This window comes from Suricata suricatta, chromosome 2 (genome assembly GCF_006229205.1).
Source record: "Suricata suricatta isolate VVHF042 chromosome 2, meerkat_22Aug2017_6uvM2_HiC, whole genome shotgun sequence".
NCBI lineage: Eukaryota > Metazoa > Chordata > Mammalia > Carnivora > Herpestidae > Suricata > Suricata suricatta.
Genome location: NC_043701.1, coordinates 97,393,375 through 97,419,307, shown reverse-complemented (window position 1 = coordinate 97,419,307; position 25,933 = coordinate 97,393,375). Strand labels below are relative to the sequence as shown.

At 53.8% G+C, this 25,933-nt stretch overlaps 1 protein-coding gene across 1 annotated transcript in view; it reads right to left on the bottom strand.

The window, feature by feature from the left end:
- Positions 1-25,933, bottom strand: part of PKD1L1 (polycystin 1 like 1, transient receptor potential channel interacting) — a 94,697-nt gene that overhangs the window by 12,060 nt on the left and 56,704 nt on the right. The window contains 21 exon segments of the mRNA XM_029919144.1: positions 326-436; positions 5,073-5,191; positions 6,492-6,644; positions 7,006-7,090; positions 8,064-8,240; positions 9,754-9,757; positions 9,987-10,140; positions 10,965-11,011; positions 11,355-11,424; positions 11,514-11,633; positions 11,668-11,682; positions 12,935-13,108; positions 14,362-14,584; positions 15,295-15,401; positions 16,551-16,758; positions 18,740-18,823; positions 20,280-20,472; positions 22,565-22,665; positions 24,248-24,405; positions 24,515-24,625; positions 25,515-25,736. Of these exon segments, the coding sequence (XP_029775004.1) occupies positions 326-436; positions 5,073-5,191; positions 6,492-6,644; positions 7,006-7,090; positions 8,064-8,240; positions 9,754-9,757; positions 9,987-10,140; positions 10,965-11,011; positions 11,355-11,424; positions 11,514-11,633; positions 11,668-11,682; positions 12,935-13,108; positions 14,362-14,584; positions 15,295-15,401; positions 16,551-16,758; positions 18,740-18,823; positions 20,280-20,472; positions 22,565-22,665; positions 24,248-24,405; positions 24,515-24,625; positions 25,515-25,736 (2,636 nt within the window).

Here is a 25,933-nt window from a genome sequence, read left to right as displayed (position 1 = left end):
GACCATAGGGAGGGGAAGGGGGAAAGAGAGTTGGGGAGAGAGAGGGACACAAATCATGAGAGACTACTGAAAACGAACCGAGGGCTGAAGGGAGAGGGGGGAAGTGGGTGATGGTCATGGAGGGGGGACACTTGTGGGGAGCAGCACTGGGTGTTATATGGAAACCAATTTGACAATAAACTATTATTTTTTTAAAAAATTCCTGAAAAAAAAATAGCAGCCTGGGTCCCTGGGCTCCAGGTCTCCCGCATCGGAGAGGCCGGCCATGACAAAGCAGTCCTTGTGTGGTGGCCCTGGGCCTGGAGAAGTCTGAGCAAACACCTACCTTGTAAACTCGCTGCGGACAGCTTGATTGAGGGCATGTTCATCCCAGGAGCCCTTCCCACACAGTATGATCCAGTGCAGGAGCAGCAGGAGGGTGTACACGCAAGTGTCCCTGCAAGAAACACACTTTAAAAGTGGCGTCCACACAGACCCTACGAACACAGACCCCGCAACATCTTTTTTGTGGAATGGAGCCTTAAACCCCTGGAGAATTTTTGTATAAGTTGAAGTATGTGCAGAGATTCATTTTTTTCCCCACACATTGACATCCAACATTCCCAGCACTGCTGTTGTTGTTTTAAAAGTAGGCTTCATGCCCAGTGTGGAGACCAGCGTGGAGCTTGAACTCACCGCTCTGTAACCAAGATCTGAGCTCAGATCAAAAGTCAGACACTTAACCGACTGGGAGCCACCCAGGCGCTCCTCCTGGTACCATCTTTAAAAGGCTACCCTTTCTCCAATGAGACGGGCCTTTGTGCTCAGTCAAAAAAATCAACTGAGTGTATTTGTGTCAGTCTGTCCGTCTGTCCCTGATCTACGGGACTGTCCTATCACCAGTTCCATGGGGCCTTGGTTACTGAGGCTTTATAGTCAGTCCTAAAGTCAGTCCTCTGGCTTTCGTTTGATCTTTGCCAGAATTCTTCTGGGTACTCTAATTCTTTTGCTTTCCACAGAAATATTAGAATCAGTTCGTCAAGATCTATAAAAAGCGTATGGGATGCCAGTCGGGAGTACATGGAGTTTCTGTGGATCAAGCTGGGGAGACCTCATACTTCTACACGAGCATCCCAGCCAGCAGACAAGGTAGGTCTCTCCATGTCTTTACAACTTCTTGGATTTCTTTCAATAGTGTTCTGTGGTTTTCAGCACACCAGTTCTGCACGTTTTCTTGGATTTGTATCTAAGAACTTCATTTCTGCCATGCTCCTGTAGAGGCCACTCCTTTGTCCATTTTAAATTCCCGCTGTTCCCTGCTGGCGTATGGAACAGAACTGACTGCAGGTTGATGTTTCTCCTGCATCTTTTCTAAATTCACGTAGGAGTTCTAGGAGCCTCTTTCACAGAATATTCGAGATTTTCTGCAGGGACTAGTCATATCCTCTTGCAAGAGACTGTGTTATTTCTTCTTTTCAAACTGGTGAACTGTGTATCTCTTCTTGCCAGTGCACGGGCTAGGCCCTCCAACAGGAGATTTAATCAGGGTGAGAAGAGGGGACATCCTTCTCTTGTTTCTGATTCCCAAAAGCACACACTGGGGCACCTGGGTGACTCAGTCAGTTAGGCGTCCGACTCTTGACTTGAGGCCAGGTCTTGATCTTATACTTCGTGAGTTCAAACTCCATGTTGGGCTTTGTGCTGACAGCGTGGAACCTGCTTAGGATTCTGTTTCCCTCTCTCTCTGTCCCTCCCCTGCTTACTCTCTCAAATAAAAATAAACCTTAAATAAATAAAAATTAAAAAAATTAAGAGCATGCACGGTCGCATCACTCAGTGTGAGGTTAGGCATAGGAGTTTCACGGATCCCCTGTATTATATTTATTATGGAAGATCTCTTCCATTTCTAGTTCACAGAGACTTCCCCCCCCATGAATAAGATCAAATTTTGTCAAATAGTTTCTTCTGCATCTGTTGGGACAATCAGTTTTTCTTGTTGATACAGTGGGTTTCCTGCTTCTGTCTCTGTTATTTCCACGGGCAGCACCCCTGTCCCTATGTGGATGGAGGAACATGGCTCTGTCGTCGCTCCCCTCTCACTCTGTCCTGCTTCCTGGGGACCCGGCACATGCTCTCCGGTCAGCGGCAAACTCGCCCAAAACCGTGACCAGACTAGGACCAGGCTGCTCGGGGTAGGTTCCCTCCTGGGTGGTGTGTTTTCCACCAGGAGACATGTAATGTCTGGTTCTTTTTCTCTCCCTTTTTTCATGCTGCCCTTGGTTGATGACTGATGCTTAGACTCGTTAATTCATTAAAGGATGCAGAAACGGTCTGATTCTATCATTTTGTCTTCATCCGTTGGCTGGAATGCCTCTGTAAAGAGAAGCACTCCCTCCCTCTGACGTGATTTCCCAGGGCAGTTTGGGAGGACAGGACTGATCATCACCAGCTTTGTGAAGGTTGGTTCCCAGGTACCTGCTGACACGGATCAGTTACATTTCTGGTGTCATGGTGACCTCGAGGCTCTAGGGATATCTGATGAGCTTCAATCATTGTTACCACTATTCCTGACTTCATGTCAAATTACCCATCGTTGACCCACGTGAGCTCCTTCAAACTGGCTTCTGTGTCCAGTCATTGTTTCCTTTCTTACCAAAAGTTCCAGGCTTATCTTACATGTTTTCTGTCACAGACTTGAAATCATGAAATCCAACAATACCTGTTTCTTTTTGGTGAAAATGGCATTTGTAGAGCAGGACTGAGGCTACAGTTGCTCATTAGCCCTGGGTTTTCTCCTAGGCTTTTCCTTGATAGACAGATGTAGAAAAAAACTTTTTTTTTCCTTACTAAAAAAAGAAACACATGATTTCATACTTATGTTATCTTAAAAGCATTTTTAATATTTATTTATCTTTGAAAGAGAGAGAGACAGAGTGAGGAGGCAGGGGAGAAGCAGAGAGAGAGGGAGACAGAGAATCTGAAGCAGGTCCAGGCCCTGAACTGTCAGCACAGAGCCCGACATGGGGCTCAAACTCACAAGCTGTGAGACCATGACCTGAGCCGAAGTCGGACAGATTAACCTACTGAGTCACCCAGGTGCCTCAACATACTTTTACAGTTACTTTTGATTCAAATTCACGACTATAGGGCTTTAACTGTTTCAGACTCAGGTCTGTACCTCCTTCCTCCCACACTGAGAATCCTGCCTCCAAGGGCACAAGCATGGCAGAATTAAGAAGTCACAGGGTCCCCCATTTGCCTCATCCCATGGGAACCAACCATCAGAAGGAACACAAAAACACTGCACTAACGATAAACACAGCCGTGGAACAGCTGGACGACCTGCTCTCCAGTTTCTCTCTGCCTTCGGGGGCCAGGCTTGTAAGTTCGAATGTTTTCATGCTAAGGCACATTTCTGAGAACCATATTCCTTCTCTGTCCCCTAAGGAACAACTTCCTAACGTGGCAGGGGTCATCTATTCCATGTTTTCGTGAGGACAAGCGGATGCACAGAAATCTGAGTCCTGGGCGCCTCGGCCGAATGGCGGGCAGCCCACCCTGCTTCTCTCCTGTAACAGACGTCCCCAGGTCTGTGCGGACAGTCCCCGTGCTCCAGGCGCCCTGGCCTCTCGCAAGACTGCAGGGCTATTTTTAGGCTATTACAAAGTTCCTGCATGGCCTATCTCGCGCCTGGGTCATCTCCTGGGTGCGCTCCCTGGAGCAGGGCTGCGGGGCAGAGCTAAACGCATAGATGACCATGTGATCTTCCCAGGTCCCCCAGGGCGTGGTCCCATTCTGCATTCATGCCCGGGATCTGCATTAAAAGGCACCTCTTCTCCATCGGCTCAGCCACCAACTGCTGCAGATTTCCATACTTTGAATCTGTAATTCTCTCATTAGGAGCAGAAGCGCTATCCTCAACTGCCTTCCTGAGCCCAGTTTTGTTCATATGTTACGATTGAGCCTTTGACGGCTACAAATATTCTTTGCAGTTGGTCCCGATATTTTTACTCCATGTACAACATCATATGCCACACAAGGTGTCTCTTCTTCGAATCTGATGTCCCCAAATTTGTTTTCCCTTCTGTTTCTGGATTTTAAGCCTCAGGGACGTTTTCCACACCCACAGGTCATGGAGAAATTGACACATGCTTTCTCCTGGGACTTGTATGGTCGTTTTCACATTTACATCTTTATCCATTTGGAACTTGCGTGTGTTATGACAATAACATTCGGTTATGATTATGATTATGATTATTATCTTTCCCTCAGGACCATTCAGTTACTGCTTGTTAAATCTCTCCTTGTTTCCCTGAAGACCTTCATCGGACGCTCACAATGCTATGGCATTGTTTTTGGGCCGATCTCTGGATTTCCTAGTCCATCTCACGGGGCCGTCCCTTATCCGTGTGGCCACAGCCACCCTCTTCGGGAGCTGCAGCCCTACCATCACGTCCAGCAGAGTGAGCCCCACAGACCCGCTCTGCCTTCTCAGGTTTTCCTGGCCAGCTCTCCGTGTTCCTTCTTCCAAAGTGACTTGATCATGGGCCAGAATCAGTGATGAAGGAGGAGGAGGAGAAAGAAAAGAAAAGAAAAAAAAAGGTCTGCTGGCCCTTGATTGGCACCGTGTTAAAGTCGTAAGCTAATTCAGGACAGAGATCTGGAAGACATGACGTCCTGTCTTCCTGCTCAAGAACAGGGCGTGTGTTTCTAAGTCCTCCTTGGGGCCACTTACCCTTCCTCTACCTGATGCCTACGTGAGCCTGCTGTATTTTATTTCCCTGCCAGTCTTCTCTCACATATGTGAAGGGTCCTGGGTTATGCACTTTCCTTTCATAGCCTATTGCCTAAGTTCCCTTCTGCCTATTTTCTTGCTCATTTTTGCGGGATTTGGCAGACTTTTAGTCACAGCGTATGCAAAAGGAGGGGGACTCAGCCTCCCTGCAAACCTGCTTTCTCTGGACCCACTGTCCCCTTGGTGCCCCTCCTCTGCAGCTGGGTCCCCACCTGCACGCCCCACCACCAAGGCCGCTAGTGCCCCCTCTGCAGGAAGGCAGGAGCAGAGCCCCCCACCCTGTCTGGCCACTACCCACCTCAGGGCCCCCCACGTCTGGCTGTCTCTTCTCATCCTCTCCCTGGTGACGTGGAGCTGGGCTGCACATGGTGGACGTGCCCAGCCCAGGCGACGCGCTCGCTGTCGGGCAGCCACCATCTGTGGGGACAGCAGTGCAGTGAGCCGGGGACTATGGACGAGGGCAGGGGGTCCTGCGCTCCAGACTGTTTGTGCCGCCGGGGCTGGGGGTAGAGACACTGTGTGAGGGTCACACACAGCAGGCAGGCGGGCAGTAGGCCAGGGTGGGGGGCAGGTCCCCGCCAGCTCAGGGACAGCATTGCTGCGTGGGGGGGTGCTGTCTGGCACTGTCTGATGATGGGCATGGGTCAGGCGCTTGGGACACCTAAGAAATCAGAGACCCCCTGTCCTGGGAAGTCACGTATGGGGAGCCTCAGGGCAGGGCGGTCACTTGTGCTGAGGGCCACCACTGAGTGCAGCAGGTGTGCGGCCGAGTCTCGGGGCGCAGAGCCTCGTCACCACCCAGGTGGCCTCAGTCTAATGATGTCACTGCTCCCAGCATCATTGTGACTGATCTCACAGCAGGTGCAGTGATGCACCTGCCGCACAAGGTGGCAGGAGAAAATACATCCGGAGTGTGAACAAGGTAGGAGTGGTCAGGGCAGGGCACAGGTGCATTATGTGCTCCCTGTCACCAGGGGGCCAACCGGTTACTCAGATGGTCATACCAACGTCCAGTTAGCCTCAGGAGCTCACTGGTCACCTGGGGAAGGGCGGCAGTTGGAAGGGAAAGGTAGAGGTGAGGTCTGACTATCGGCGAGCTGGGGTGTGTCCCTGGTCATTCCCCAGGAAGACCTGACACCTGCTGGGGACCGGCCCTTGTACTTCCCTACGGGAAACCTTCCTCTGCCCCCTGTTGTCCACCCTGCCAGAGAGGAGGCTGCCCACAAAAGGCAGACACTGATGGAAGGAGGGGGAGGGGGGCCGAGGAGAGAGGAAGCAGGGAGATGTAACTTTGTTGTGGGTCCACTGAAACACAGATGGCGTGGATGTTCTCCAAGATCATTCCCACAAATTCTAATTCTCATCTGCTTCAACAGTTTAAAATGGGCTCAGGTCATGATCTCGAGGTTTGTGGGTTTGAGACTGCAATGACAGCACAGAGCCTAGCTGGGATTCTCTCTCTCTCTCTCTCTCTTTCTCAAAATAAACAATAACTTAATAAAAAAATGATAGGCTCCTGTTCTCGATGCCGATTTCTGTGGGATTGGGGCAGCGGGGAGGAGACAGGTCCCAGGCGATTCCGAACTGCGTGCGGCCACATGAAGTATGAGAACCTAAGTCACACCTGTGGGTCTCCCGAAACACAGGTGAGTTTGAATCACAGAGGAAGTTCAGACTGGCCTGCGAGGCCAGACTGCGGCCCTGAGGGCTGCCTCACCTCCTCCATCGAGCGTGCACACCAGGGCTTGCGGGTCCTCGCATGCTCTTCCAGCTCGGAGCCCAGGTCCCTGGTGGCCTCTTGCAGAGACTCCATGAAGAAATGCGGGTCGTCTCTCCTTCTCCAGGCAAAGCCCAAGGCCAGGAGGCCGACCTGGAAGGAGAAATCAGACAAGGCACAGTCCTCGTCCCCCAAACCCTATGATCCATGGGGCTGTCCCTGCTTCCCGGTCACAGGCTCTGGTGTACCCCAGAGTCACCTGCCTGGGATTCCCTGCCCACCCGCTGCCTGCACAAGGCAGGGCCAGAGCCTCTGCTCCCACAGGCTCTGTGACCTCGAGTGACCAAGGGGGATGGAGAGGTCCCCCCGTCCTGGGATGTGTCTGAGAACTGACAAACAGGTTCTCCTCACACTCAGCCAAAATGTGGAGAGCCGTTCTCATGTGTCACGTCACAGCAACGGAGCCCTGACCCATGCCCAGGCCCCTTGCGGTGGGGGGGGGGGGCCCACTCACCAGAAGTGGCTGAGTGACGAACACACAGCACAGCACGGACAGGGTCAGCACCTGCAGCCACTGTGCACACTGTGTCGGGTTAAACCTGTCCCCGGGGAGACAGCAGCCGTCAGTACCTGCCTATCTGTGCCCAGGACACTGGACCCTAGGGTCCACATCCTCGTCACAGCGTGACTGTGGGTGGCGGTGGGGCTGCGGTGAGGAAGGCACAGTGGCGGTGGGCACCCTGTCATTCTGCCCAATGGAGGGAGTTCTATCTGTCAGGAGGGGACATCAACCCCACCAGATAGAGAGGAAAACCCAGCACAGGGACACAGAGAGCATGGGGCTGGCAGGGATAATAATAATGACAATAAACTATGCGTCTATAAAGCAGTGAGCCTGGAAGACTTCATCTGCTCCTCTTAAAACCCTGTGAACTAGGTACCAGGAACATTCCCATTTCACAGATGACCCAACTGAGGCACAGAGGATATTTTTGTTTTCTTTTTTTTTTAAGTAACTTGCCCATCATTACCATATGAATCCATACATGCATGTGAAGAAAGGGAAGCATCAAGGGTGGAGGGGACAGCGTCTTGGTGCTAAGGCTGTTCTTCCAGGGCCCATGGGAGCCACGCCCAACTGGGAGCTGAGGAGCCCAGAAACCAGATGGACAGGTCACCGTGTGGACAGAGTCAGATTCCGAGAGATGCGTGCATTCTCGACAGACCGGAGGCGCGCCGAGCCAGCATGCTGGGCTCAGAGCCCAGGTTCTCAGGAGCTTGGCAGCCAGACCCCCTTCCCCAGGAGGGTCTTGCCACCCCTCATGGCAACTGGGAGCTCCGTCTGGGCTGGGCCACCTTCACAAGGCTGGCCAGCCAGGCCCTGGGGCCCTTTGGGATGTGTGTTCGGAATTTCCACTCCCCAGGGCCATGGGAGGGAGACGTGAGGACGAAAATAACAGCAGGCACATCTGGGCTCACACTCTGCGTTCCCAGAGATGTAAGGAATCTTTTTATCAACGAGAGACTTTCCTAGCCAAGTCCCGAGGATCTGTGAAAACCATGACCACTCACCTGTAGCCCAGAAATGCCGTCCCAAAGCCACAGGCCATGGAGACCAGCCAGCAGATGGCCCACGCTATGGAGCTGGACCAAGGCGGCAGTGCCCTTGGCTGCTGGAGGGCCGCAGGTCGTCCAGGCCCACTGGTGGGGACTGAGGGGGAGCAGGGAAGAGGCACACGTATTAACAGACTTCAGCGCTCCCATCCAGTGTGATTGCTAATTCTCCCTCAGCTGATTGGACCATGGGTGTGCAGACACCTGGATGAACATTATTCCTGGTATGTCCACAGGGGAATTTCCAGAGAGATGAACATTTAAATGGCTGAGCTGAGGAGCACCAGCTAGGCTCAGTCGGTGAAACGTCCAACTTTGGCTCAGGTCATTGTCGCATGATGTGTGGGTTCAAGCCCCGCGTCGGGCTCTGGGGTGACAGCTTAGAGCCTGGATCCTGCTTTGGATTCTGTGTCTCCCTCTCTCTGCCCCTCCCTTGCTCACGTTCTGTCTCTGTCTCTCTCTTTCTCAAAAATAAACATTAAAAGTTGAAAATAAATAAATAAAATAAAATAAATGGCTCCAGTCAGTAAAGCTGTGGGCCCACCCAGTGTGGTGGGCCTTGTCCAATCAGGTGAAGGCCTGTATACAACAAAAGGCCCACCTTCCAGAGTAAGGGAATTCCTCCTGCCTGATAGCCTTTGAGCAGAACATCTGCTTCTTCCTGTCTCAGGACTTGAGCGCTCCTGGGTCTCCACCTCATGGGCTCTGGGTCTGTGAGAACTTCAAGCCTCTGTGAGCACCTGAGCTCATTCCTGACCCTAAGTCTTTTATATATACACACACCTCTGCACATATGCACCGTGTTGCAGGATTTGCATTTCCCTGTAGAGCAACCAGACCTCCACAGTGGCCGACTGCAGGCAGTAGCCACCGTCTCCAGTCTGCTGACAAGGGGACTCATTTTCTCACATGGTCATGCTCAGGGAAGAGTCTGGACTGTCCACCAGAACTGTACCACGGTCTGGGCTACAAGCTGTACCTGCCTCACGACTTCTATTTTTCAATATGTGTATTGAGGAGGGGAAGGAAGGACAGGCGCAGAGAGGAGGAGAAGGGGAGGATCAGAAGAAGAGCAGAGATGGGGTGAGAAGAGCAGAAGGGAGGAGGGGGAAGGAAGAGGAGGGAGAGGAGTGGGAGGAACAGGGAGAGAAGGGGCAGGACCAAGAGAAGAACAGAGAGGAGGGGGAAGGAGTAGCAGGGGAGGAGGGAGAAGAGCATGGGGTAAGAAGGGAAGAGCAGAAGGGAGGTGAGGGAGGAGGAGCAGGAGGAGGAGGAGCGGGAGTATCAGGAGAAGAGCAGGGGGGAGGAGGAGACGAGGAGGTAGGTGGCGACGGAGGAGGAGGGAGGAACAGGGGGAGGAGGAGGAGAGCAGGGCCTCTCAGAGGAGGAGAAGAGGCTGCATGGGAGCAGCTGCCTCGAGGCTCTGCTGTCTAATCTGTCTGGAGCCGTGCACATGACCCAGCGTCCTCTACCCCATCTCAGGGCCCCCAGGAGCAGGACACAGGAGCCCCACTTTCTCGGGTGACCAGGTGACTCTCAAGAGGACCATCCCCAGCAGGCTCAGGGGCGGAAGGCAGTGTGGCTCTGGGTCCCGTCCCAGCCGGCCCAGTGTTCAGCTCCCTCCGGGTCTGAGGCTGCAGCTACTCACTGTGCTGGGCACCAGAAAGAGCGGAGAGCCTCACATTTCAGAACCCCCAAGAAAAGTTAGGTCTATTCCTGGCTTTTTAAAACACGTGACCAAACCCACATAGGGAAACCCTGGAAACGGCCAGGACTTTGGAACAAAACTGATGGCTGTTTCGGATGGGCCCAGTTCATGTGTGACCAGAGCTTCCAGGGTCATCGGGCCCGAGTCCCCAGGGGTGCAGAATTGGACATCACCTCGAGCGCCGAGTGTGCCACAGTCACCCTCCTTCCCTGTGGCCCGCTGGCCGGGGGCAGCTCTGCAGGCTTCCAGCTCCGGGGCCGGACCACCTGCGTCGTCACCGCCTGTGGCCCTCCCATGGGCCCTGGCGAGCCCAGAGACAATGTTATGCTGGAAAATACAAAGTCAGGACGAAGATACATCTCAGTGCATTTAGTTCTCGAGGGCCACCTCTTCCCCCACCTGTGAGCGCTCTCGGAGGTGGGTCCAGAAGTCCTCAAGCCTCAGGCCAGGAAGGGGGTCTGGGGAAGAGGCCCACAGCCCTGGGACCAACTCCTTCCCATCTACAGAGGGCTGCCTGGTGTCACTTGCCCTCCAGGGGGCCGACCTGGACCTGCCAGAGCATGAGGTCTCCAGGTTCCCAGTGGGAGCACAGAGAGGCTACATGGGGGTGGGGATCGGGCAGCCCAGACTCAGGCTGGGGACAGAGCTCTCAGTAAGGAGGTGGAGATCTCAAAGTATAAGGGGCCTCATGTGCCCCAAACGCTGGCCCAGACAAGAGTCCCATTCCAGTGGTAAGGTCACAATGGTCTCCAAAGAGCCAACGGCATGCTGTGGCCGAGCTACTTCGAAGCTGCCTTTCAGCCTGGCCTGGGTCACAGGCTGCGCCTGCTCATCTGGACTCATCCCCTGTCCCCTCGCGGGTCCCAGGAGCCTATGAGGGCCTCTGCTTCACAGCGACTCGTCCCCTAGGCACATCCCCAGGCCCAGCTTCCCACCGACACTGCTGGGACCCATGTGGCTTCCCCAAATCTGACAGCCACAGCCTTCTCTCGCGGCCACCACGGGGACTCCAACAGCTGGCCTCTGTCCCTGCGGGACCTGGCCTGCTCACTGGCCCTGGCCATCCCTAGCCCATTCCTGGCCTGACCAATTGTGTCCAGGCCACGGCCAAGGGAGGCAGCAGAGAGCTGGCACTGTGGCTGTCCTGTTACCTTGTGTCCCTTCTGAGTCTCTGGTGTCCTGCCGTGCAAGTCAGGGCCTGATTGAAAAAGAGCCACATTTATGACACACCAGGGAATTAGGGTCCTCAGAGAGGAGTTCAGGAAATACCCCTCCTTGTGAGCCCACCAGGCGGGCCCCTGAGACACAGCGAGGCCCTGGCACGCAGTCCCATACGAGGGCTCTTCACACACGCGATGATGCTCACTGTCCCCACAACAAACAAGGTGCAAATGGGAGCAGGAGACACAGGGGTGGGTAGCATGCTGGCCTCTAGAAGCGGTTCGGCCAATGGGGTCCCCCGGCACCTCCCTGTTCAGTCCTCATCCTCAGCAGGCTGTTGCCGCAATTTTACCGTCCAGGACTTTTCACCACACACCTACCCTGTGTGGTCCCCAAGGGTGCCCTCCTTGGGGGCAGGAGGGCCTTCACTGGGGACAGCCTGCTAGGCTCCTGCAAGGGGAAGGTGGCTGGTCAGGCAGTGGGTCCTGAGCTGAGGGAGGACCCGGGACGCTAGGAGCACATGCACAGGCTGCGGGTACCTGGGCAAGCCTCAAGAGCAGCGACAAGAGCTGAGCAGCAGGAGACGCCAACAGGGTGCACAGGAGCCCCGTCTGGAAGGACCCAGGGGCCGGGTCAGGGGCACCAAGAGCCCACAGGAGCTATGGGAGACAGCAAGAAACATGTTCCCCACACCAGTTCCAGGACAGGCTACAAAGGTGTTTGATGCGAGTATGCCCCACACTTAACCAAAATCCCTCTCCCTGAATCTGGATCTTTATAAATACCAGAAAAATCCCAAAAAATCCTTTTGCTTTTCTGATACCCGCATCTCTGCACACTGAACAAAAGTCTGCTGGGTGTCCACTTCACGCCGGGCACACCTCACTACGATCTGTGTCCCCAGCGCATCGATGAGCAGAGAAGATCAGACACTGGGTCCACCCCAGAGGGGAGGGTAGATTCAGCGTTGCTGACTGCGGACCCGTTCCCATCTCTGGGGGACCCGGCCATTCCTTTCATGCTGCCCAATGACATTGACCACCGTCGTACAAATTCCACACACCTCTTCCTCTTTTTTGAAAAGCTCTGCTGAGGGGCTCCTGGGTGGCTCAGTCAGTTAAGCGTCCGACTTCGGCTCAGGTCATGATCTCATGCTCCGTGGGTTCAAGCCCCACGTCGGGTTCTGTGCTGACAGCTCACAGCCTGAAGCGTCCTTCAGATTCTGTGTCTCCCTCTCTCTCTCTGTCCCTCCCCGCTCATGCTCTGACTCTGTCTCCAAAAAAAAAAAAAAAAAAAACAAACCACAAAAAAAACATAAAAAAAAGAAAAGCTCTGCTGGTGCACTGCTATTATCACATGTACAGTGAGCACCGTGCTCCCTGGCAGATGCATGGCTGGACAGGACCCCTCAGTAGGTCCCCAGCCACTATGGGGGCCATGGATGGCCCGAGGCTGTCAGAAGCAAAGCTGACTCTCGTCCCATACCCCAAGGCCATCCTGTGAGTTCTCCACAGGAGAGCAGAGTCTCCAATCTGACTGCCCATGCTTGTTCATAAGTAATCTCTCTGTCACACAAGGCACGTCTAGGCCATAGCTGCCACCTGGCATTCCAAGGACAAATGTGGCCCTCAGAACGGTTCTGTTGTTTTTGGCCAGAGGATTTTTAAAATTTGATTTAACTGCCACCCATAAAGAATCCAGGAACACTTTCTAGGATATTCCAGACTGCTGATCCCACTGGGGAGGTCATGCTCTGTGGCAGCAGGAGGCCACTGCCCCACAGATGCCCGGTTCTGGCCAGGCCAGCGTCACCCCAGGGGCACTAGAGGCACACAGGCTCTGTCCTCTGCTTGAGTCCTCCCCTAGGACTCTGAGTTCAGTTGATCTGGGACATGAGAAGGTGTCGCACTGAGGGTCTGGGAATCGGAAGCTGCTCTAAGGACAATCCAGGGCATCTCACCTGCTCCTGCCCCGAGGCGGTGGCCAGGGCGGTGAGACATGAGTAGGTGCACAGCAAGGCAAAGGCGACGGTGAGGCGCGGGGTGTGCAGGAGGCCGCGGGGTGAGGGCCGGCTGTACACGGACGTCCAGATGTGGAAGTCCTCCAGGTACTCGGTGAACTTTGAGTACAGGAGCTGGAACACAGAGCAGGGTAGAGATGGTGGTGGACCCGGGTGTCTGCACAAACTGTGGGGGCTCCCAGGACAAAGACCCAGGATGGAGACCAGCGCAGAGACCAGGACAGACCTGGTGTCTGCACAAAGCATGGGAGCTCCCAGCTTGCAGGTGGTAACGCTATGAGTGGGGATGCCCCTCGCTCACCAGCTGGATGCTGAGCTGTGCGGCGCTCCAGGCCCCAAGACCCTCATCTGCTTGGCACCCTGGACATGCACAACCCCACCTGTGCTGGGACTTGGGGGGTTTGGGACAGGCTGTCCCTCCATTTCTCCTATGTCTTCACGCCCTACTCCCCAGAGCCTTTCTTCACAAACCCCTCCCCCAGTGGAACCACCCCTCCCCTGGTGATCCTAACAGACTTTCCCAGCACTCTCCCTGGTGGCACAGTTGATTTTTCTGGGCTTTGAGTGCACGGAGGGCCACAAGTGAGCATCCACCCAGGTGTCCTCAGGACCCTGGAGGCGTCTGCTACATGGCAGGCGGAGGGCCACATACACATTTGCACCAGTTCAGGAGGGTCAATTCGACTCAAAGAACACCGGTGCTCAATGATATTCCAGAAAAATTCACGAATTTGATCTAAAATCACCACTGAAGGGGGAGGGTCCTCAGGAGATTGAGCGCCTGATTCTTGGTGTTGGCTCAGGTCATGATCTCAGAATTCCTGGGCTCGAGCCCGACATTGGGCTCTGTGCTGACAGTGTGCAGCCTGCTTGGGATTCTCTCTCTCCCTCTCTCTGCCCCTCCCCTGCTCATTCTCTCTCTCTCTCTCTCTCTCTCTCTCTCAAATGAAAAACATCCTGAGATAAGCTAGAAAGTGCAAAATACATCAGCCTTATTACAACTGCATAGAACTAACTCACAGATGGGGAAAGATCGGGACATGCACAGAACTAGTTTCGTAGTTGGTTTGTGAGAGTTTAGGGGATTCTGTCTTTGTCACAACCCCCTGCTGACACCTGGACTGTTTCCTGGTCATCTTGGTGACCAGGAAATACAGGGCACTCGTGTCCTCTACTTAGCCTCCCCTCGGCCAGCTCAGACCACAGGCCACCGTGATTTCTGTAAATGTTACTGTAGGAGAAAAGCAGTGACCGAAGGGGGACTCCTTCGCACATGCAGGCTCGCTCAGCCACCTCGACACCAACTCAGCTCCGTTTAGAGAAGCAGGGCCTGCGCTGCACCCGCCGGCCGGCCAGAGGGCACCTACCTTCCAGAAGCCGGGGCCACGGCAGAGGCAGGCCAGCTCCCTCTGCACGCGGCCGTCTGCATGGTTCGCAGCCAGCCAGCACTCAGCGGGGAAGAGCCAGCTCGGCGTGGGCCCGGCGCCCAATTCCTGCACCATGACGTGGCTCACGTACCAGGCAGGGCAGGGCCCGCAGCTGTCGTGCCACAGGCGGATCCTGCGGAGAGGGCCCAGCCGAGCCGAGGTGCTGGGAACACACAGGACAGCGTCTGGTCAGGCCTGGGCAGCCTTGGCCCCGATGCTCACCCCCAGGGGCATGTTGGACGAGTCACACAGACCTCCCTACGGAGCCTGCTGGGACGTGAGGGGAGGACGGGGCCCTCCGACCCCCATGGCCACTAGGAACGGACACTCCTGGCCGTGCTGGTCGCTGAGCACACATGTAGACTGTCCACCCAGGTTCCTGAACCCCATCCACTCAAACTCCTCAATGCACGCATGTCTGGCATGGACTAGTCTAGGGCTAACCTCTTCTCGGTGAACACGGGACACTTGGAACTGATTTGGATCATACATGAAATTCTCCAGGAGAAATAACTGGGTGGTTCTTCCACAGTTTCTAGAAACATCAAAAGCTTGTACTCCTGATAAATGACCCCTCTCTGTCCAACTGCAGTGTCTTTGCATGGCCGTGCTCTCACCAGTCAGGGTGATCCAAATTCACTCAGGGTGGTCAGTGCCATAGGAAGGGCTCTGCATCTGACCCTCACCAGTGGGTAAACCCAACACCCCTCCTCCCTCCCTCCTGCACTTAACCAGACTCCACTCTACACACAGCACCAGGAGCGGGTTAGAAACCCATCTGTGTGCATGCGCTCCTTACTGGGAAGTGATGACTGATATTTCTGCTTCCACGGATGCATCCTAAGGCCACGCCGGGTTGAAGGCTGCACTCACCTCAGAACAAAGGTGTGTCTGGAGTTCCTTTTAAACAGGGGCCTCTCTGGACAGTAGAGTTCTCTGGGTTCTGAAACTCCATTTTCTCCACATAAAACAATGTAAACCTCCAAAGACACAAGGGTAAGAGTTTGAGACCATGACACAGGACACTATCCCGTACGCGGTTGGGGGAGGACTTGCCCCTTCTCCCAGCTTCCAGCTTTCCCAGAAACTTCCAGAAGGACAGGGACAACAATGAGGTCGGAAGGGGGCCAAGAGGACGCCCCTGCCCCTTCCCTGATGGCTCCTCCCCAACTTCCCCGGGACAGACCACCAGGGACCACCTGCCAGGGCAGCCAGATTTTGACACTTTTGATCTAGAAAACCAGATGGCAACTTGGGGTCACTAGGGCACGTGTCTGTCTCAGGAGGAAGGGGACAGGACAGTGGACACACAGCTCTCCTTCAGCTCAGATGGGGAGACTGGGGGACCTGAGGGCCATCAGGGGGCAGTCACGGTGACCGAGGTGGACACACACCGGCTGGGCGTGATTGCCACTCCTCACTGGGGTGGCTCCTGTCGGACATGAGCGCCAGATTCTTGGGCAGTGCAACCTGTCACTCTTCCATTTAAGAAAGTTCCTTACGTATTTCCAGCTTTTAAAATCCTTCCCCCTTGTGACGTTTCTAAATCCTTTGGGGAGTTTCTAAGTATTGTTTTGTTGTTCTAGCTATCTTAAGTAGGCTTCACACTCTGCATGGAGCTTGGAGCCCAACGGGGCTTGAACTCACAACCCAGAGATCATGACCTCAGCTGAGATCAAGAGTCAGATGCTTAACCAACTGAGCCACCCGGGTACCCCGTATTTTGTTTTAATCTTTCAATCTCCAGTCGTGGGAGGTGCTTTTGGGCATAATGTGAAATAGAGATTTCATAGTGCTTTCTTCCCCCACAAGAAAAGCCACTGTCCACAAATGTCTTGTTGAAGGGTCCCCTGTCCTCCCGTGGGACCTCCCCTGTCACACCCAGTCTGCCTACAGTCCTTAGCTTCCCCCAGGGCTGATGTCCAGACTGCTCCCCACAGACAAGGTGGAGAGGGCGGGGGGTGAGGGGGTGGACTGCACAGACAGGCAGGGGCAGGAGACCAGGACGGCGGGAAAGGAGCGCCTGCCGCCCACCAGATGGAGCCCATGGGGTAGGACGCCATGTCCACGTCGCTCACGCCAGGCACAGCCCTGCACACCGAGCGTGAGCCCCGAGCGGAGCCGCTTACCTTGGCGCTACAGCGGGCGGGGGCCCGGAAGCCTGTGTCCACAACAACCGCATAGAGCGGGGCGTCGGCTGGCGCGTCTTCCTGCAGGAAAATGTAGCCTGCGCTCGCTCTCTCCTGATGATCTGCACGCCTGGTTTTGGTAACCAGAAGTGCATAAAGCACCGTGGAAACCGCAATCAAAATACCAGGAAGCAGGTTTTCCGGGCGTCTGTAAGCAGAAGGACAGGAATGGACGGTCAATTATGAAGGTAAAGCCCCCCAGGGTGGCAGCTCGCTCACACACACACACACACTCGGATCCTCAGGTCTTCACCCATGTGCATGTAAATGTGTCTGCCCAGTAACTGGGAGGAGCCGGAAGACTCTTGCTGGGATGAGGTCAGCAGGGGAAGGCTGAGGGAGTGGCCTCTGCCATCCGGTGTTGGGACAGGTCTGAGCCCCTCTGGGATCAGGTGCCGGGATGCTGACAAAGACGCCCAGGGACAGGTCAGGTTCGGGGGCATAAGGGGCTGCCATGTGGGCTGGCTGCTCATGTCCCGTTTCAGAGAAGCTTTCTTTATGAGGAGAACACGGCAGCTCAGTCAGTTAAGTGTCTGACTTTTGAGCTTGGCTCAGGTCTTGATCTCACAGTTTGTGGGTTCAAGCCCCGCATTGGGCTCTGCGCTGACAGGGAGTCTGCTTGGGATTCTCTCTCTCTCCCTCTCACTGCCCCTTTCCACTCACGCCCTCTCTCAAAATAAATACATTAAACTTTTAAAAATGTTTTAAAAAGAGAAAAAGGAATGTGATGCAAACAGCCATCTTGCTGAGCAGCATGTGTAGCATCCATAGTGGGCTTGCACACATGTGTGCAGGGAGTGCCCCCCCCACCTACTGGCAGACCTGCAATGCGTGCTCCAGCTTGCCTGCGCCCCTGCACCTGTCACTCGCCAATGCTGGCCAGGGGGTCATGGAGCGGGGTCCCCTTCCAGCCACCTGTGCCTGTGCCTTGACCTGGCCTGGAGTCTTGCGGGCCTCTGATGGGATCTCCAGGGTGGGTGCAGGGCCTGGCTTCACAGGAATCCTGTCCTCCCAGAACCTTCCTGCCCCTGCAGGACTCCAGGGGCCACCCACCCCCTGACGGCTCAGCCCCCTGAAGTCCCCTCAGAAATCACAGCTAAACAGCTGTCCCAAGTCCCAGTCACTGGCCTCCTGGTGACACCAGTGTCCCCAGAAGTCATTAAGTAGTAAAGTACAGCCAGCCTCCCTACTGCATCAACATCTGGGACAGAAATCTGACACCCAGCACCCACCAGTAAGTGCAGACACTCATTCAGCAATCACTCACAGGGCACCTGCTGCGTGCCAAGGCCAGTCCTACTCCACGTGTGTGACACCGGAGGGTCAGCAGAGGGCCTGCCCCACCACTCACACTCTCCTTGTCTGCAGCTCACAATCCAAACACACGTGTCCTTTGTTTATGTTGATTTATTTATTGTGAGAGAGAGATGGGGAGAGAGAGAGAGAGTCCTATGCAGGCTCCGCACTGTCAGTGCATAGCCCTGTGCAGGGCTTGAACCCATGAACTGTGAGATCATGACCTGACCCTAAATCCAGAGTCAGACACTTAACTGGCTGAGCCACCCAGGTGCTCCGCAAATATACGTTTTCTATACCAAACAATGGCTATAGAAATGGGTGAGTTCAAATTTATCTTCTAAAATGGGACACATTTGGAGGGCACCTGACCAGCTCAGTCAATAGAACGTTCAACTCTTGATCTTAGGGTTGTGGGTTCGAGTCCCGCGGTGGGTGTAGAGATTACTTAAACAAACAAACCTTAACAAAAATGATAAAACACAAAATGGGGCACCTTTGAAGAGAAAGAGGGAGCTAAGAACATGTACAGACCAGGACGGGTAAACACCCACGTCTTCACCATTGAGAAACCCAGGCCCACAATGACCCAGGACTGAGCCTGACAGGAAATGCACTGGCTTTCCTGTGTTTGCATAGCTCTCATAGTGCACGTAAAGACGGAGAGATCCACATGACATTCAGGGCCGAGGACCTGCTAACCTGGGCATCCCAAAAGGCAAACTGGCCCTAAGGGGCATGGGTTTGAGGCACCTGCTGGGTCGTGTGCAGTGTCCTGTGTGGGGCGGGGGGGTCAACAAAACCGTAATCTCATGTAGAACGAGATCACTCACCTCTGCAGCATGGAAATGTCCTCCACTGAAAAACTGGTGCTCAGGGTTCTCCTTGCAATGGAGACCGGGGCGAGGCGATCGTAACTAGGAGGGAGATGTGGGTCAGGACCCCAAGTGTGCATGGAGGGCGCTGACTACAGTGTCACATACATGGGTTACGGGAGGGGTGGGAAGGGCGACAGGTGCCAGCACTTTCAGTGTCCACACCTTGCATGGTCCTGTGCAGGCCCAGAGACGGCAGGTTCGAGTCCCAGCCCTGCTGTGGGCAGATGAGGGCCACCAAGCACACTTGGGGTACAGGGACCCCGGCGTGGCCACTGCTACCATGACAGTCTATGTAAAGACGGACTCTGTTCTGACTAAAGCCCACCTCTCTCATTGTCTTGTAAGCAGGCCCCACGCTGTGTTCATTCTTGTGCCTCTGGCTCCCGGGGAAGTGCCAGCAGACACGGGATGTGACGGAGAACGAACGAGTGCACAGACGGTTAATTTGATGTTAGAGTGAAATTCTGAACCATTACCAGTGGTTATGATTTACTAGCCGGGCACTGTATAGATTCAACAGAGCATGACCGGTGAGGAGCACAGAGACACGCCTGCATGGACATGACCTCGGCATCCCTCCTCCTAACACGCACTGCAAACACCACTCCTTGTGATTTGATGTTTCCTTTCTTTTGTTCTTCCTCTCTTCCTTCCTCCCCTCCTTTCCCTCCTTCTTCCTCCCTCTGTCATCCCTTCCCTTTCTCTCTTTCTCTTCCTCCCAGCTTCTCTTCATCCTTATTTTGAGAGAAAGAGAACACACACACGAGCAGGAGAGAGGCAGACAGAGAGAATCCCAAGCAGGCTCCATACCATCAGCACAGTGAGGGACACAGGACTCGATCCCACGAACTGTGAGATCATGTCCTGAGCTGAAACCAAGAGTCAGACACTCAACTAACTGAGCCACCTGGGTGCCCCAAGACTTGATTCTAAGAAGGAAGTGACCATTTCTACTTCTGAATGTGCCCAATCACTGTACCCTCCCATCTAGGGGAAAGGTCCCAGCAGAGCCTCTAACAAGACTGCCCGTTTTGCCTTAATGGTAAAGAGTTTGTAATCGAGTAGCGTGACCAATACACCCAAATCATCCAGAGGGCTGATGTGGTCCGGGTGGGGATGTTTCTGCATATGAAATTTGCCTTCATGGCAACGTGGCAGGGGGCTTCCCACAAGCGGGATGCCCAAGAGCACGCGGGGGAGCAAAGACAACAGACGCCCCACGGCCCAAGTGCAGGCCCGGAAACACATGGAGGGGTCGACCCCGGATGCCACCACCCAGCAGCCAGTGCGTTTCTTCAGCGGACATTGGGGGACAGTACCATGTGCTGTCACCCCGGGGAATGGAGAGTAAAGAGAGCTGCAGAGCCAGACCCACTGATGGGAGGGACTTGCATTTCAGGGGCCACAGCCAGGGAGGCCCCAGTCTCCTGGCCAGGACAGCAGGAAATGTTGCCCTGGTGTCAAGGTCAGGTTGGGCTCAACGGTGGGTCTCTACCTGCAGCGCACTTTGTCTGGGGAAGCCCCTGGCTTTGGAGGGGCATCTGCAGACCTCCACGCTCCCGTTTCCCAGAAGAGGCATTGGAGCCCCTGGAAACGCACAGTGTAGTTGACAGCCTTGGCGAGGTGCTGGTTCCGAGGGCTTCTGTCGTGGTCAGCATCCAGTAAGGATAGATACCCCGAGCCTGCATCTAAGAAAAGACGAAAAGGAAACTCAGTACAAACTGAACTTTGCAAAAGGGCATAATGTACCCCAAAGGTGGCCAGGGCAGGGAGGCAGAAGGCAGGGGGCAGTGAGAGAAGTGGGTGGGGGCAGTGGACAGGGGGGCAGGGGGGAGGAGTCAGCCTCTCCAGCTCCACACCACCCCGCCCCTGCTTCTCCTTGGCTCATCAGTCACCTGCCAAATACTGGCATGTCCTGAGTCTGCTATCATCCAGTAAGGACAGTGCGGTGACCATGCAGTGGCATCTGGTTACCCTTGGATGACTTTTATGCTTAGAAGCAAAAATATTTGGGGTGCCTGGCTGGCTTAGGCTCAGTCAGTAGAGTGTATCAACTCTTGATCTCAGGGCTGTGAGTTCAAGGCCCACGTTGGATATAGAGATTACTTAGAAATAACATCTTAAAAAAAATTTAACAGTCCATTTATTTAAAATTTGCCCCTAAGACCTTTTGAAAATTAATTAATTATTCTTTTTAGAGACAAATAGAGCTCATATGAGTGAGGTGCAGAGGGAAAGAGAATATGGAGCCCGACACGGGCTTGAATTCTCGGACCAGAAGATCATGGCCTGAGCTAAAGAGGGAGCCATCCTGGAGACCTGCTCCTAATAAACAATGTTGAGACAACCAACTACTTGTAAAAACATGAAGTGACGGGCGCCTGGGGCCTTGGTCAGCTAAGTGTCTGACTTCGGCTCAGGTCATGATCTCCCAGTTTGTGAGTTCAAGCCCTACGTCGGGCTCTGTGCTGACAGCTTAGAGCCTGAAGCCTGCTTTGGATTCTGTGTCTTTCTCTCTCTCCACCCCTCCCCTGCTCACACTCTATATCTGTCTATCTCTCAAAAAATTTTTTTTAATTTAAAAAATATGAAAATAGACCTGGTCTTACACCACCTGCACTGAGAAGTGTCAATCAGAGATCTAAACATAAACAAACGGAGCCATACAGACACCCAAAGAAAATATAAATGTCAATGATTTCTCTCAGTAATTGGGTGTAAGGAAAGAATTTCTAACTAGGACTCAAAATCTAAAAGTAGCTGAAAATAAGTTGATAACTTTTACTCTTAAGAAAAAAACTTTTGCAGTGCAAAAGAAAAAAACCCAATTCAATGAAAGCAAAGTAAAAAAATATAGAATAGATAGAAAAAATAAACTTGAGAAATGGGGATATATGAATAGTGTAACAAAAAAGGAGGGAATGATCTTTAAACATGTGAAAAAATGCTCATAGGACATATAAATTGCAACTGTTTGTTTTCCTTTTTCTCAGTATTCTGTCAGTTTGAAATTTCTCACAATAAAAAACTATGGAAGGGGAGCCTGTGTGGCTCAGTCCATGAAGCATCTGACTCTTGACTTCAGCTCAGGTCATGATCTCATGATCTGTGGGTTCAAGCCCCATGTTGGGCTCTGTGCTAACAGTGTGGAGCCTGCTTGGGATTCTCTCTCTCTGCTCCTCCCCCGCTGGCTGTCTCCCTCTCAAAATATAATTTTAAAAAACTATTAAAAAGAAACTTCAAATGCAGTTTTTCAAACTGCCAGTGAGAATCTGAAGTTGATTTGTCCATTCTGGAAAGAAACAAGGAGCTCACAGTGCCCGGTTCTCAGGGGAAAACAGATCCCAGAGAAATGTGAAAAGAGGGGAGACAGGTGGCTCAGATTGACGTCAATGCCCATGCAAGGTCTAAAGTCCATGGGATCAGCTGGGCCCGTGTGCTTACAGGGTGTGGATGCCCCAAAGCGGCCAGCCTGTTTCTTGTCTTCTGGGGGAACAGAGACTCGGGAGCCTAAGCAGGCAGGGTCGGCCCAGACAGGTCCTGCCCTGCCTGCTGATGGCCCAGAGGTTGCAGGGCAGTCCTGGGACTGAAGGGAGGCCATCGGGTCATGGCCCCTGATGCGGAGGGGGAGGGGCAGAGCAGCAAACAGGAGAGGGAAAACCAGGTGCCAGGAGAAGAGCCAGCAGAGACCTGGGGGTCAGGGAAGGCCCCCCAAAGAGGAGGGAGGTTTGGGGGTTGGGGGAGACCCCCCCCAAAAAAGAGGGAGGTCCCGCCTCTGACCTCTCAGAGAACTGGCAGGGACAAACACGTGCACCATGGGCTCATCCCAGACATACACCTTTTTCACAAGAAAATCAGAAGGAGTAGGTTTCTCAGAGAACCTAGGAAGGAAAAGCAAAGTGATTACACCTAGTTTTGGTTTGCTTTTTTCCTGTCGAGGAACTTGGTCACGTGATGTTGTGCAAGGACAAGGCCGCGGGGACTCGGTGGGGCTGCTGTCAGTGTCCCCTGGTAGCACCAGGCTTTCAGTAAGAGCTTCGGCTCTCCTCCCATCACTGCGTTAAAAATAGACACTTCAGCGCCAAACGAGAACAGTGACCAGCATGGCCGGCGGGGACACAAAAGTGCCGCACACGCGCTCGTGCTGATGTCAGTGACCTCGTCGCGGTCACAGCCAGCAGCCAGAACAAACGGATGGAGGGCGGCAAGCCCCAAGTAGTCCCTGAGAACCTGGTCAGAACCAGTGCATCTTTTTTGTGTCTGATTTTAAAAGAATGAAGAAGAAATCGAAAACAAGAAAACAGATGTGCGGGGGTGCTTTGGTGGCTCAGTTGGTTGGGTGTCGGACTTCAACTCAGGTCATGGTCTTGCAGTTCATGGACTTGTGCCCCCCACTGGGCTCTGTACTGATAGCTCAGAGCATGAAGCCTGCTTCGAACTCTGTGTCTCCCTCTCTCTCTGCCCCTCCCCTGCTCACACTCTCTCTCAAAGTAAATAAGCATTAAAAAAAAAAAAAAAAAGGAGTGAGCTGAGCTTCCCACTCAATGGGTCAGCTTGTGTGACCAGAAGAGGGAGGAGCCGACATACACTGAGCCTGTGCTGTGCGCAGTGTGGACACGCTGAGCTGTGGACACGCTGAGCTGTGGACACGCTGAGCTGTGGGGTCCGTGTGGGCAGGCAGCAAGACAGAGGAAAGCCCTCGGGGAGGACAAATGATCAAGCAGAACCCTGGGCCCACCCAGATGGACAGGAACTCTCAGAGCCAGCAGCATCTGCAGGATTCACTCCTAAAAACCCTCCCAGTGGCCATTCCCCTGTGTTCCGTTGTGATTCATCTATGAAACGGGCCTCCCAAGACCTCACCAACTCAACATCACTGAGAAACAGGATTCAGTTATCAAGTGTTCTCAGAGACATCAGTTTGAACACATTTTTTTCTTAAAAAATAAGCAAAAAGAAAGAATTCTGACTCATGTCTCCACTGAGAGACAAAAGTGGATTCCTAATGAGGACACCTGTATTTGGGCACATAGGTGAATAAGCTGAGCAGGTAGGAATTCAAAATCAGGAAAAGCTAGGTGAGCAGCTTAGTCCCTGAGCAAGTGACCATGTCCCATAGGTCACATCATGCATGAGACACAGAGCTCAGGACTGCACTACAAGTGTATTTCACTCCCTAGGGGCACTTGGGGGGCTCAGTCCGTTGAGCATATGACTCCTGTATTCAGTTCAATTCAGGATCTCTAGGTTAATGAGTTTGAGCCCCACCTCAGGCTCTGTGCTGACAGTGTGGAGCCTGCGTGAATTTCTCTGTTGACCTCTCGCTCTCTGTCCCTTCCCCGACTCTCTCTTTCTCAGAAAATAAACTTTCTAAAAAATATATAACGTGAATTTCACTCCTTAGATTTTGTCAAGGACTTCCCCGCTGGCTGGAAAGGAACCCTGGCTTCCCCCACAACACACCTTATGAGCACCATGACCGGGAACGCTCTTGAAACGGGCCTGGAGAATTCTATCCTTATCTGCAGAGACTCCCGGGAGGTTTCGGAACACCCAGAGAACTGATGAAAATTCACTCTCTCCCGAAGCAACACGAACGTTGTGCTGTCTCTCCTCTCATCCTGTCACCACATGGAAAGTGAGGTCAACAAAATTTGCCTTTGGAAAAGTCAAGGCACAGGAGGCCGATGCGGCCTCTGAGAAGACACGGCTCAGACAAGTCTGCCTCACCAGACCATCTTCCTCCCCGAACTCCACAGCCAGGGGCTCTGTCAGCCGCCGTCTGCTGATGGGTCTCCTGCTGGAGCAGGTGAACAGGGACAGGGCAAGGAGCGGGCCCATCTGTGGAGACAGGAGCACCTGGGAGCGGGGTGCAGTACTGGGCACCCGACAGCAGGGGGCGGCGTGGAGAAAAGCGGTTCGCTTTCCTGGTTAGGACTGCAGGATAGCATGATTACTCTTAGTACATTATAACTTAGAAAGTCTCTAAGTAGTTGTTTTTCACTTTAACAGCTCCACAGAAACAACAGCAGCAGATCGCAGATGGTCAGGAAGGTACAACAAGGTGTACAGAAGGGACACGGAGAGCTGGGCTGTGAGGCTGTCGCTCAGAGAACCTGTCTGGGGTGCCGTGTCCTGACCCGGGGTGGGGGTGGGGATCGGGCAGCCCAGACTCAGGACACACAGAGGACACCAACTCTGCCCGCCACAGCCCCCTATGACGCTGGGGACCTGCAGGGGTTCCAGACGCAGGAGGTCAAGCGGAGGCTCCCAGAATCACCAAGAGCTGGCCCCTCTCCTTCCCTGACTTCCCCACTCGCACACCCTGGTCTAAGGCTGCCCACTCCTCTGCCGACCACCTCCCAACCCCCATGAACCTGGCAGCCACCCTTGCTGGTTCAGCTTTGAGGGGCCAGTGAAGTGAGCGTGGAAGAAAAGAGGTACAGTCTAGTTGGCCCAAGGCAGCCCCTTCTCAAGTCTCACTGGGTTACATTCTTCATTTGATTTGCAGAAACAGGTAAAACACCGAGTGGGCCCAGGTCCCAGGATCCCAGGGATACCTAGTTTTGCTAAAAGCTTCTTCCAAGAAAACCAGAACCAAGAGCCCATCCCAAGTGGCCCGCTGCAAGACCTGAACGACACTTGACACGTGTCCACAAAACGTAATCACTGCCCGATGGAGGCGCTCGTTGGAAGCGATGGGCCATGTGGGTCATGTGCGGTACGGTACCTGGCCAGGAGTTCGTCCCCCGGGAAACGGGTTCTTCCTGAAGAACATGAGCTGGCTAATGCAGCATGGGCTCCGCGTCTCTGCCAGGTCTCCGGGTAAATGCACCCGCACGGAGCCCAAGCTCCGCGTGGCGCCCTGACGGTCACGATGAAGCAGCGTGTGGAACTCCATCTGTCCTGCGCTGACGTGGAGCTCGCACTCCCTGGTGGCAGAGAGACCATCCTGGAACAGCAGAGAGTCAACCATTCACAGCGCGAATGAGCACGCGGTCTCGAATCCGGAAGCAGGGGTGAAGCAGAAGGTGACAGGAAAGGTAGCTTGTCTCAAGGTAGTTTGGACTCACTGGCCCGAGAAGCATTTTGATACAGGGATGTAGACGCCAGATGACAATGACACAAAACCTGTCTTCTTTGGTTTGG